Below are 13,581 nucleotides of genomic sequence, written 5' to 3'. Positions count from 1 at the left end.
GATGTTGTATTGGTGTTGTATTGGTGTTGTGTTGGTGTTGTATTGATGTTGTATTGGTGTTGTGTTGATGTTGTATTGGTGTTGTGTTGATGTTGTATTGGTGTTGTATTGATGTTGTATTGGTGTTGTGTTGATGTTGTATTGGTGTTGTGTTGATGTTGTATTGTTCTTGTGTTGATGTGTATTGGTGTTGTATTGATGTGTATTGATGTTGTATTGGTGTTGTATTGATGTTGTATTGATGTTGTATTGGTGTTGTATTGATGTTGTATTGGTGTTGTATTGATGTTGTATTGGTGTTGTATTGATGTTGTATTGGTGTTGTATTGATGTTGTATTGGTGTTGTATTGATGTTGTATTGGTATTGTATTGATGTTGTATTGGTGTTGTATTGATGTTGTATTGGTGTTGTATTGATGTTGTATTGGTGTTGTATTGATGTTGTATTGGTATTGTATTGATGTTGTATTGGTGTTGTATTGATGTTGTATTGGTGTTGTATTGGTGTTGTATTGGTGTTGTGTTGATGTGTATTGGTGTTGTATTGGTGTTGTATTGGTGTTGTGTTGATGTGTATTGGTGTTGTATTGGTGTTGTATTGATGTTGTATTGGTGTTGTATTGGTGTTGTATTGGTGTTGTGTTGATGTGTATTGGTGTTGTATTGATGTTGTATTGGTGTTGTATTGGTGTTGTATTGGTGTTGTGTTGATGTGTATTGGTGTTGTTGTATTGTTCTTGTGTTGATGTGTATTGGTGTGTATACAGGGCTCATCTGTAAAATAGACCTTGGTCTCAGCATAACTCTCTGTCAAAATATAGTTTAAATAAATACTCAAACACTGTTAAACAATAACAATAAATACAAATATTTACCCTCTGCAGACTGCACTACCATGACAACTTCCCTAATGCTCTCTCTCGGTGTCGATGTAAAACAAGCACCTAGGAACGTGACCCTGCATTTTAAGTGCTCATCTGTCGGGGACGCACTAGGGTGCACTTGTAAAAATGGACCACCTGCTTGCTTCTCAAAAAGTAAAATAAAATGAATTCAAGCTAAATACTACCGAGTAACTCCCTTTGTCAACTAACCATGTGACAGGCGTTGCAGATTGATATTGTTATTAAATTGGGGTAGTTAAGTTTGTGGTTAGAAGCTTTTTATTAATTGTCAAAACTCTATCTCCCTGGGTGATATTTAGGGAGGGTTAGCTGTTGAAATGGAATAATGAGGTTTAGCCCTGAGCAGGGTGTGTGTGTTCTGTGTCCTGTGTGTGCATGTGCTTAGGTGTGACCATGTGTATGTTGTATGTTTTTGGGCATGCTCCCCCAATTATTTTTTTTGTGTGTGTGTGTGTGTGTGTGTGTGTGTGTGTGTGTGTGTGTGTGTATGTGTGTGTGTGTGTGCGTGCGTGCGTGCGTGCAGGCTTCACTGTTAACCCACACATCTGGGAGCATCAGAGGAGATCTGAGAAAGTTGTACAGTTCTTTGGTAACATTTCCGAGGGTCTGTGTTTTCGTGTGTGTTACATCTGACAGTTTGTCACTGTGGTATGTTTAGGATGTACGGAAGCTTGTAGCTGCTGCCTGTCGAGTCTAACACAGTCTAGTGTTGTACAGGGTGGTCCGCCGTCGTACAGTGATCCTAGGCAGGGCTACAGAGGCACAGAACAGTACAGACTTGTGTTCCTTATCCACATGGACCTCAGGGAACATTACACTTTCAGATCACAGTTTGTCAGATGTCTAATGTTAAGATGTCCCATGACATTGGTTGTGTAGATCTAGCTATATGCCTCTACCCCCCCAAAAATAAAAAAGGTAAACACAAATTAAAAGCAGGAAAGATGGTGCTAATCTTTTCCATTCATTTGGGGTAGAGGCACATAGCTGGATCTACACAACCAATGTGATGGGACGTGGTTTCATCTTGGCATGAGTCCACTTTTGAGGTTAAAAATAATTGGACACATTTTCATTCATAAGTGTAATGTCACTTTATTAAAACATGCAATGAGGAAGGGATTAGTAACTCCCCAGATAATAGTAATCACTTTGAGATGGAATTAAAGTGCTATACCATTATCATTCATCTCTAAACTGACCTTCCACATCTTAATGGCACATTAGGGGAAAACACTTTACTGTTTGTTGAAATCCAGTGAAACCGATAGCTTAAGGGGTGGTAGGGTAAGAATGGATCTCTTTGTGTCTTATCACGGGCCTCCCCATGGTACGTGTACCGTCCATTTACCAGATGGGGAAAAAGGGGTTTAGCACTAGGGGAAAGAACCACATAATGTTAATTGTGGTATAACATAACCACATGTGATGTGGTGCGTCATCAAGCCTATCTCCCGGGCACAGCTGAGATTCATAAAGCTTATCAACCAATTAGAAAGACGGCAGCTATTGGATTTGAATGTTAACACAGCGTTCAATGGCAACGATTTTTGCATATCTCAATTTGGCAGAATTTGACCCTAATCAACCCCAATTGTTTTCTTTTATAAGCATAGATTTCAATGTGTTCTCAGAGTACATTGTGGACATCATTGGCTAACTTGTTCACCTCGAGCAATAGCTGAGTCACAATGTAAATTAGTCACAATGTAAATTACTTAGGTGACTATTTCAGTCTAACGAAAGACTATGTATCTTTCTGAATCCATTGCACGTGGTGTTATTGTAAGATTTGAATGGGCAAACAGATCTTAGGACTTGTGCTGCCGGAGGCCCGTCTTTTATTGGATGAAACGATGAGAAGTGCGTTGAGTTCAGGGGCATTGTTCTCCTGGTGTAGTAGTTGCTGCCTGCTGTATGGCTGCTCTAGTCAGTGTGTTGTTATTTTTCCTGTGTGGTGATGTGTTGTGTGTAGGCTGTGGGCTCATATTACTTGCCTGCCTGCCTGCCTGCCTGCCTGCCTGCCTGCCTGCCTGCCTGCCTGCCTGCCTGCCTGCCTGCCTGCCTGCCTGCCTGCCTGTCTGTCTGTCTGTCTGTCTGTCTGTCTGTCTGTCTGTCTTTCAACATCTCATTGATATCCAGTGACAAAGACAACCTCATGTTCTTCTCCTAATCTGAATCAGGAGCCACTAATCCACCTCCAGCTGCTCCTCTTACGAGAGGACAGAGGAACTGGGTTACTGCCCCGCTTAGAAGAGAAGGTTATGGTTTCCGTATATACTGACTCAAATGACAATAGAGTTCCTACGTTATGAATTCAGATGCAGAACATGTGTCCGAGTTATGCTAGAGTGATACAATGTGTCTTTACTGGCTGTACTCAGGCCTGAATGTCAATGAAATATGTGTACGTTGTTTGAATTCCCACTGTGTGATGTCAAGAAGAATAGGCTCTGGTTTGAATGTGGATTGTGTGTGTGTGTGCGTGTGTGTGTGTGTGTGTGTGTGTGTGTGTGTGTGTGTGTGTGCAGTGCCTTTGTGCATCCGCGTACGTGAATTTGTGCGTGTGGTTGTATGTGTGTGTGTATGTTTGGGTTTGTGAATCTAACCGCACCCCCGTCACTCTCCTCTTCCTCTCCAGATGGCGGACAAAGCAGAATTTGGATTACTGCTTTCTCATGATGTACGCCCAGTCTAAAGGGACCTACTATGTGCAGGTACGAAACCTCAATCTTCCAATATGCATCTGTTTACTGTTTTAGGAAATGAGTACATTCTGCAGTGTAAAATGAGAATCTGGAAGTGTGTAAACACTATGAACTGTTTGTTCTGGGAATAATAGTTGTCCGTGCTTGGAACTACGTTGCTCACAGGGCAGCCATTGCACATAACCTTCGAGCAGGTGGCACTCCACTTCACTTCATTTTCCACGCAAGACCTATCGTGAGGGTGACATGCCATAAATTAGCCTCAGTCGTCTCCCACAGTCGGGGCTGCATTCGTGAGACCCGACGAACGCTTGCGTTTTGACATTAACACCCGATGCGGTTGTGTATTTTGACAGCGCTACTTGCTCTGAACTTCAAGGAGGTTCTCCTCTGGTGAAGGGAAGGGTAATTACTTCCACGTTATTTCCCAGCCGGGGAAGGAAGTGGAAAGATGCAAACTCTGTTAGGCAGATGCAGATTAGGAGGGAGCGTTGTGATTAGGTTGGGATTTGGTTACCGTCTTTCTGTTGCTGTAAAACATCATCCGTCTCTCATTCCTACCCATAATGTAGGAGGATATGTTGACACACCACTAGGCCTCCATCGAAGCGTCTTCGGAACAAGAAGACAATCTGTATCCATTGAAGCCGAGACTGAGGGAATGCAACGCATGTGTAGCATATGGCTCAGGCACCAATGCTTGTTCCATGTGACATTGTGTGCTTTGATGAGAGCACAGAAACATTTGGTTCTGTGTTGCTCTGACATATTGTCTGAATGACTCCTGTCCCCTGGAGAGATGTGTTCTGATCTCATTCACAATGTGCCTTTGTACTCCTTAGAGAAAACAGGAGACCATGTTAAAATAGCAGTAAAATCAGGCACTACTCACCTTTCAACGTCCCTTGTCTACTTTTAAAACCTAGATGTTCCATATTCATTGAAATTGACAGTGTAGAATATATTAAAACAGACTGGTTCAAACACAGGTTTAAATCAACACATGTAACGGCTGCTTGAACAAACTGCCGCTCCTCATTACCGGGCAGACTTTAGCCACTGGGATAGAAACTGATGGAAACAGCCATGTTTATTCCGCCACCGGCTGGGGATAGGGTAACGGCCATCTGTTGCAGCCCAATGTATCACCCTGGCGTGGCATGCGACTCACAAAACATGTATCCGGGCTGTCTCCACCTCGGTCCCCACTCACGGCGGGAGAAGAGGGGGTGAGAGGGAAGCAGGGTGAGATGGGAAGTGGCAGGAGTTGCGTGGGACCAGTTTTGGAGCCTCGCCTCAGAAAGGAGAGGAGAGGAGCGCATGTGACAGTTTATTTCTTCAGAATCACCTCATCTGTTTTGTGACACACAGAGCAGCTGTCACTCCTCTCACCACGGCAGGCTGTCCAGATGTCTTTTTTATTTATTTTATTTATTTTTATTCATGTTAATTAGTTGCAGTTGACTGGGAGGTCTTTGGTAGTTGTGCGTTTCATCTCCTGTTTAAGTCTACTGACTCATTTAAAGCTAATTTTAAAGCTTTTTTGTAAGAGGATAAAGGACAGTTTTTATTGGTTTAGAGTATACAAATGAAGCAATTAAGTAATTTTAATTGGAAATACAGTACCAGTCAAAAGTTTGGACACACCTACTTATTCAAAGGTTTTTCTTTATTTTTGCTATTTTCTACATTGTATACTAATACTGAAGACATCAAAACTATGGAATAACATATATGGAATCATGTAGTAACCAAAAAAGTTTGCCTTGCCTTGATTTGCACACTCTTGGCATTCTCTCAACCAGCTTCACCTGGAATGCTTTTCCAACATTCTTGAAGGAGTTCACATATATGCTGAGCACTTGCTGGCAACTCACCCCAAACCATCTCAATTTGGTTGAGATCAGGTGATTGTGGAGGCCAGGTCATCTGATGCAGCACTCCATGACTCTCCTTCTTGGTTAAATAGCCCGTACACAGCCTGGAGGTGTGTTGGGTCATTGTCCTGTTGGTTAAGTGTGCCTTCTAAATAAATCACTGACATTGTCTCCAGCAAAGCACCCCCACACCATAACACCTCCTCCTCCATGCTTCACAGTGGTAACCACACATGCAGAGATCATCTGTTCACCTATGTGTCTCACAAACACACGGCAGTTGGAACCAAAAATCTCTGATTTGTTCTCATCAGACCAAAGGACAGATTTCCACCTGTCTAATGTCCATTGCTCATGTTTCTCTCTTATTGGTGTCCTTTAGGAGTGTTTTTTTTGTTGCAGCGATTTGAGCATAAAGGCCTGATTCATGCAGTCTCCTCTGAACAGTTGATGTTGAGATGTGTCTGTAATTTGAACTCTGAGAAGCATTTATTTGGACTGCACTTTCTGAGGCTGGCAACTCTAATGAACGTATCCTCTGTAGCAGAGGTAACTCTGGGTCTTTTTTCCTGTGTCGGTCTTCATGAGAGTCAGTTTCATCATAGCAATTGATGGTTTTTGCGACTGCACTTGAAGAGTGTCTTGAAGATGGACTGTCGTTTCTCTTTGCTTATTTGAGCTGTTCTTGAAATAATATGGAATTGGTCTTTTACCAAATAGGGCTATCTTCTGTATACCAACCCTACCTTGTCACAAAACAACTGATTGGCTCACACTCGTTAAGAAGTAAATACATTCCACAAATGAACTTTTAACAAGACACACCTGTTAATTGAAATGCATTCCAGGTGACTACCTCATGAAGCTGGTTGAGAAAATGCCAAGAGTGTGCAAAGCTGCCATCAAGGCAATAGTTGGCTACTTTGAAGAATCTCAAATATAAAATATATTTTGATTTGTTTTATACTTTTTTTGGTTACCTCATGATTCCATATAATTTTATTCCATAGTTTTGATGTCTTCACAATTATTCTACAATGTAGAAAATAGTTTTTTTTTTTTAAATATATATATATTTTTGAATGAGTAGGTGTGTCCAAACTTTTGACTGGTACTGTATACTGTACGCTGAACCATACAATGTGTATTACATCATTTCACGCTGTCATCTATTTTCTGTAATGCTTTTGACCCCTTCCGGAGTTTTCAATTATTCAGAAGTACAGGCCATATGTTTGCAATCACAAAAAGCCATTGCTACAAATTACATCTATTAGTATTTAATCAAATGTAATGACTGGGAATTGTAACGTTAATTCCCCTTAATAAAGGAAATAAATGTTTAACTCTTTTCCTCCCCTTTTCTCTCCCTCAGCTGGAGGATGACATTGTTGCGCGTCCAAATTACTTCACCACGATGAAGAACTTTGCCCTGCAGCAGCCTTCTGAGGAGTGGATGATCTTGGAGTTCTCCCAGCTGGGCTTCATCGGTAAGCCTCAGCCTGTGCCAAAAGAGCTAGCCTAGCGCTATTGTTGATAGTGTGAGTTAAAGAGCAACGACTCAGGGTGTTTTCACATTTGGTCCCTTTCAGACAATTGTTTTGGTTCACTTAATTTTTGTGCAGTGTGAACACTTCAAAGGAACTCAGACCCCTCAAAAGAGCCCCCGAAGTGAACCGAGCTGAAACTATCTCGAGAGGTGGTCTGAGGGCAGTTTGCTTGAATTCCGTGGTCCGGTTCCCTTTTTTAGGACCATGTGAACGCTAAGCTCAACAAGTTTGCTTGTTCTTTTCCCCCCACCACACACTAGACTACTGCAACAACGTTTCCCTTGCCATAACCCCTCACATTGGTGCCACAAAAGAGAGACGATGATAATATGCAGGTTCGGCAGAAAAAATGTGTCCTGTTTTTGGATATTGATTAGCGATTGTTAAGGACGCACAGAAATTCCTAAATTAGGTTTTAGTTTAGATTATTTGTTTGCAGTATGTGATCTATTGGCTAAGATACCTTCATAAGCTGTTTATTGATTGTGGGGTTTGAAAGTGTGAGAAGACAAGCAATTTGGTGAGAATCACAACATATATTACAAAATAGTTTCTAGTTCTTAAAGGGGCAGTACAGCAGCATACCTTGGGTGTACAATATTCAATTACATCATTATTTATTCTGCATTTATTCTATTGCAATTTATTATTCTACCAATAAAATGCACATGTTAATAGTGTCTTCTGAATACAATTATTATGTCTCATATTTTAACTAAATGCAATCTATTAGCTTCCAAAATGTAAGTAGGTACAGTACCAGTCAAAAGTTGGAACACACCTACTCATTCAAGGGTTTTTCTTTATTTTTACTGTTTTCTACATTGTAGAATAATAGTGAAGACATCAAAACTATGAAATAACACATATGAAATCATGTAGTAACCAAAAAAAGTGTTATACAAATCAAAGTATATTTTATATTTGAGATTCTTCGAAGTAGCTACCCTTTGCCATGATGACAGCTTTGCACACTCTTGGAATTCTCTCAACTAGGTTAATCTGGAATGCTTTTCCAACAGTCTTGAAGGAGTTCCCACATATGCTGAGCACTTGTTGGCTGCTTTTCCTTCACTCTGTGGTCCAACTCATCTCAAACCATCTGAATTGGGTTGAGGTTGGGTGATTGTGGAGGCCAGGTCATCTGATGCAGCACTCCATGACTCTCCTCGTGAGAGCCAGTTTCATCATAGCGCTTGATGGTTTTTGCGACTGCACTCAAAGAAACTTTCAAAGTTCTTGAAATTTGACTGACCTTCATGTCTTAAAGTATTGATGGACTGTTGTTTCTCTTTGCTTATTTGAGCTGTTCTTGCCACAATATGGACTTGGTCTTTTACCAAATAGGGCTATCTTCTGCATACCAACCCTGCCTTGTCACAACACAAATGATCGGCTCAAACCGATCAAGAAGTAAAGAAATTCGACAAATTCACTTTTAACAAGGCAAACCTGTTAATTGAAATACATTCCAGGTGACTACCCCATGAAGCTGGTTGAGAAAATGCCAAGTGTGTGCAAAGCTTTAAACGAGTAGATGTGTCCAAACTTTTGACTGGTACTGTATATCTAGCTGTCCGATAACACATTCTGATTGAATGGCTTGTCCTGCACTTGGAAAAAGATCTTGGTTTCTTTCTAAACATACCAAAGTAAATGCAAAGAGGACTCGGTTCACAAAATAGTTTAAGTGAACTGGCAAAATAGTTGAGTCCTCATTCAAAGGCAAGGTCACTGTGAATACAAAGAGAACGGGGTTCTTTTGACTTTTTACCGCATAGTACACTTTAAAGAGGACTATATATGAAAACACCCTCAGTGTCACCAAAGCAGTGTTACTACAGCCTAAAGAGCTAGCCCTACCACGTTACTGTTGAGTGCCTGTACATCTACGATATCTAGGTTTTCCAGAAATCCTGGTTGATTTCTTGCTTATTCCCTCCTGATTCCAGGCATCTTCCAACCTGTTTTTTTGGAAAACCAGGGAATTTGGGGAAAGTTACCGTATTTTTGCAATCCTAGCCAGAAGAACTAGCCAGGTGCTCTAATACTGAACGTTAAACATTTCTGACTTAAGATTCTCACCTAGGCAGCCCCCAAAAAAGGGACTTCCTATGAACCCACAAGTAGGACACTGATACTTGAACAATTGCCTCGAAAGCCACTTGGTTATTCATACGAATAATGCTGACCAATGGCAAAGGTAAGCTATTTTAGTCAGAAGGTTATAATCAAATCTACAGCTTGGCAGGAAAGTTGTTTCTAAGCTCCCTCCAACTTGTCAGAACTACATTTCAAAGAACCCACTTTGAATTAAAGCCGGCGAAATTAATTGAAGCTTTAACCTGCATTTGATCTCTGCTCTAATTATACTGCAGAAAGTAATCAATTACTTATATCTTCCGGAATCTTTCAGTGTGGGGTAGCTGGCATGTGAAAATACAGTGCTCTGTTGACTGGAGCTGAAGGAAATTGAATTGATTTTAGAGGCAAGGCCACAGTCTCGGTTAGTGAGAGCAGTTCCAACTTCCAATTAAAGTGAACTGAAGGGGAACATTTTTTAAATGCAGCCAAAACTTTTCAGTGGTTGTGTTATCTTTGGTGAGAAAATGGGGAACACATGTGGTGTGTTTTTGGGGGCTCGTGCAGAGCTAGTTGTTTCCGACCCAAAGTAAAGAGGTTTTGACAGCCAGCACAGGACCAGGTCCCAAGGTAAACGGAACCAAAGAATCCCCTAGCCGTTCTTCCGCAGGGTTTGACACGTGCCGGACACACACAGACCCCATGGGGTCTATCAGCTGTCTAACTACACCCACTAACTCAGTATCAGAGTCAATTGTGTCTTCTGATGAAAATGAATAGTGATATACATTATCCTTACCCCCCAGAACTCATCTATGACTGAAATAAAAACATGGTGCAGATTGATTTGAAATGATGAGCGTAAAATACCCAAATAAACCCTTCTCTGATGGTCTGTTTTTGTCATGGGACTCCTAATAGTCTGGCTGAAGCTGAATTCCACTTTATGACTGTGGCCTTTGACATTTCAAACATTTCCATTCAGAGCTTAAGAGGGGTATGGTGTCTTGTGACTCTCTGCTGATCAGTAAAAAACAAATTACCGAATCCACTGAAAAGCCCCCAAGAGGCCACCACTGTGTGCTTTTGTTTTGTTCTCTGATAAATGTGAAAGACGAGTATTGCAGTGGCGTGTATTTATGAATGCCAAGGGAAGCCAGGCTTCCTCAAAAAATGTACCAAGAAAAAAACATACAAAATACTTTATCTTTCGTCTCTGTGTTTCATAAATGTCCTTCAATTCGCAATAGTCTGAATGTATCTCACTGGAGAAAGCATCCGAGGGAACGGAACATCACCCATCTGTCTCAGTATGTGTAGCGTATCTATCTGATGCTTTCTGGTCAGAAAGAGTATGACATTGTTGCCTCCCGTAGTAGCATTTAAGTGCAAGGGAAGCCAGAAAGAATTTGGCCTCCCTTGATAAAAAATAAATCAAATAATGGCCAATCAATGTTGTGCTAAACTGAGTGAGCTCAGCTGTGAATGCTCCTGACGCACCCCAAAAAAGTGTCAAGGGAAGCCAGTTTGGATTTGGCTTCAGACCAATCACATCACAAGCCAAATGTCATTATTGACAGATTTTTATTTATTTATTGTTGTATCTCGTTGTGTCCCAAGGTAAACTGAACCAAAGAATCCCATTATGGCAGGGTTTGACAGGTGCCAGACACAGACAGACCACATGGGTGGCTGGCTAGCAAGCTAGCTAAAATCGTCCCTCTCCTAAATTAGCAATGAAGATAGGGATTTGGTCTTGTGGTTTTACTTAGTTCTCCGTGCTGGCCGATAATTATAACAGCGATTCTGATCCAACCATAAGTTCCTACATTGTGCCCCTGGCCTGAGAGGATGGAAGTTCAACATGTAGCTAGATGTAGTATGCTAACGTTAACTAGCTGGCCTGGCACATCATTGCCCATAAAAGGAAGTTAGGCAAGCGAGGAAGCTTTTTAGCTAGGTAGCCAAGGTCAACAAAATCTAAAAGTGTGTATTGTATGATAGAACGTTTAGGCAACATCAAAGAGCGGAGTATGGGATTGGTGTTTCTCTACAAGTAGAGTGAGTCGACAAGTTTTTTCTACTTGCATGCACGCACACACCACACACGCACGCACACACACACCACACACACACACACACACACACCATTAACATGGACAGCCACATCATATTTAGCTTACGTTGATTGGACTAAATAGTTTTTGGTATCTTTTAGTTGTCACTGTATTAGACTAAGCATAGGTGATTTTATGATGTTGAAATGGTGCAAGAATATTGGCGGCAGCTCCTGTTTTCTTTGTGACTTGTGGTAACACTCCTTGGTTCTAAATCAATAGTTTAGTAGTCTTGACCATGCTGTAGGTCGTGTAACTGTTTGTTTACATGCAATATGTTTTGTGGACTTCACCGGAAAGATGTTGCTCTCCGGTTTTGTAATGAAACAAATGTGTGGTTGAATTCATTCTTCCACTATGTCTTCTTATTGCCTCGGCCTATATATCACGGTGGCAAGGCATATGAACTAACAGGTTATAGAGCAAACAACGCAATTATCACAACACATACACTACCGTTCAAAAGTTTGGGGTCACTTAGAAATGTCCTTGTTTTTGAAAGAAAAGCTAATTTTTTGTTCATTAACATAACATCAAATTGATCAGAAATACCGTGTAGACATTGTTATGTTGTAAATTACTATTGTAGCTGGAAACGGCTGACTTTTAATGGAATATCTACATAGGCGTACAGAGGCTTATTATCAGCAACCATCACTCCTGTGTTCCAATGGCACCTTGTGTTAGCTAATCCAAGTTTATCATTTAAAAGGCTAATTGATCATTAGAAAACCCTTTTGCAATTATGTTAGCACAGCTGGAAACTCTTGTTCTGATTAAAGAAGCAATAAAACTGTCTTTTTGTAGACTAGTTGAATATCTGGAGCATCAGCATTTGTGGGTTTGATTACAGGCTCAAAATGGCCAGAAACAAATAACTTTCTTCTGAAACTCGTCTATTCTTGTTCTGAGAAGGCTATTCCATGTGAGAAATTGTCAAGAAACTGAAGAGAAACTGTGCACTACTACTCCCTTCACAGAACAGTGCAAACGGTGCACAACTGAGCAAGTACATTAGAGTGTCTAGTTTGAGAATCAGACGCCTCACAAGTCCTCAACTTGCAGCTTCATTAAATTGTACCTGCAAAACACCTGTCTCAACATCAACAGTGAAGAGGCGACTCCGGGATGCTGGCCATCTAGGCACAGTTGCAAAGAAAAAGCCATATCTCAGACTGGCCAATAAAAATAAAAGATTAAGATGGGCAAAAGAACACAGTCACTGGACAGAGGAACTCTGCCTAGAAGGCCAGCATCCTGTAGTCGCCTCTTCGCTGTTGATGTTGAGACTGGTGTTTTACGGGTGCTATTTAATGAAGCTGCCAGTTAAGGACCTGTGAGATGTCTGTTTCTCAAACTAGACACTCTAATGTACTTGTCCTCTTGCTCAGTTGTGCACCAGACAACATCGGCAACAACGTCGTCTATGGGCACAAACCCACCGTCGCTGGACCAGACAGGACAGGCAAAAAGTGCTCTTCACTGACGAGTCACTGTTTTGTCTCACCAGGGGTGATGGTCGGATTTGCGTTTATCGTCGAAGGAATGAGCGTTACACTGAGGTCTGTACTCTGGAGCGGGATCAATTTGGAGGTGGAGGGTCCCTCATGGTCTGGAGCGGTGTGTCACAGCATCATTGGACTGAGCTTGTTGTCATTGCGGGCAAGCTCAACGCTGTGCGTTACAGGGAAGACCACCTCCTCCCTCATGTGGTACCCTTCCTGCAGGCTCATCCTGACATGACCCTCCAGCATGACAATGCCACCAGCCATACTGCTCATTCTGTGCGTGATTTCCTGCAAGACAGGAATGTCAGTGTTCTGCCATGGCCAGCGAAGAGCCCGGATGGAGGGTGAGGGCTAGGGCCATTCCTCCCAGAAATGTCCGGGAACTTGAAGGTGCCTTGGTGGAAGAGTGGGGTAACATCTCACAGCAAGAACTGCCAAATCTGGTGAAGTCCATGAGAAGATGCACTGCAGTTCTTAATGCAGCTGGTGGCCACACCAGATACTGACTGTTACTTTTGATTTTGACCCCTCCCCCCCTCTGTTCAGTTACACATTATTCCATTTCTGTTAGTCACATGTCTGTGGAACTTCTTCAGTTGTTGAATCTTATGTTCATACAAATATGTTACGTTTGCTGAAAATAAACGCAGTTGACAGTGAGAGGATGTTTCTTTTTTTGCTGAGTTTATAATATATTATATTGTCTATGAGAGAACCACTGTGTTTCACCAAATAGGGGACTATTCAACGTTTTCCACTCTGACATAGTCCCTCTCTCCTCCATGATTCACAAGACTTCTTTCTCTCCCTTTCTCTCTCTGACACACACACAT

General features: G+C 41.6%; 1 protein-coding gene across 4 annotated transcripts in view; it reads left to right on the top strand.

Moving 5' to 3' along the window:
- Positions 1-13,581, top strand: part of LOC110488910 (alpha-1,3-mannosyl-glycoprotein 4-beta-N-acetylglucosaminyltransferase B) — a 175,433-nt gene that overhangs the window by 137,210 nt on the left and 24,642 nt on the right. For all 4 annotated transcript variants that reach the window (XM_036943038.1, XM_036943039.1, XM_036943040.1 and 1 more), the window contains 2 exons: positions 3,548-3,623; positions 6,867-6,981. In XM_036943038.1, coding sequence (XP_036798933.1) covers positions 3,548-3,623; positions 6,867-6,981 — 191 coding nt within the window. The remainder of the gene's footprint in view (positions 1-3,547; positions 3,624-6,866; positions 6,982-13,581) is intronic.

Source organism: Oncorhynchus mykiss, chromosome 14 (genome assembly GCF_013265735.2).
Source record: "Oncorhynchus mykiss isolate Arlee chromosome 14, USDA_OmykA_1.1, whole genome shotgun sequence".
In the NCBI taxonomy this organism is placed as follows: domain Eukaryota; kingdom Metazoa; phylum Chordata; class Actinopteri; order Salmoniformes; family Salmonidae; genus Oncorhynchus; species Oncorhynchus mykiss.
The sequence above is the reverse complement of the archived record's forward strand: the minus strand, read 5'-3'. Positions and strand labels throughout refer to the sequence as shown.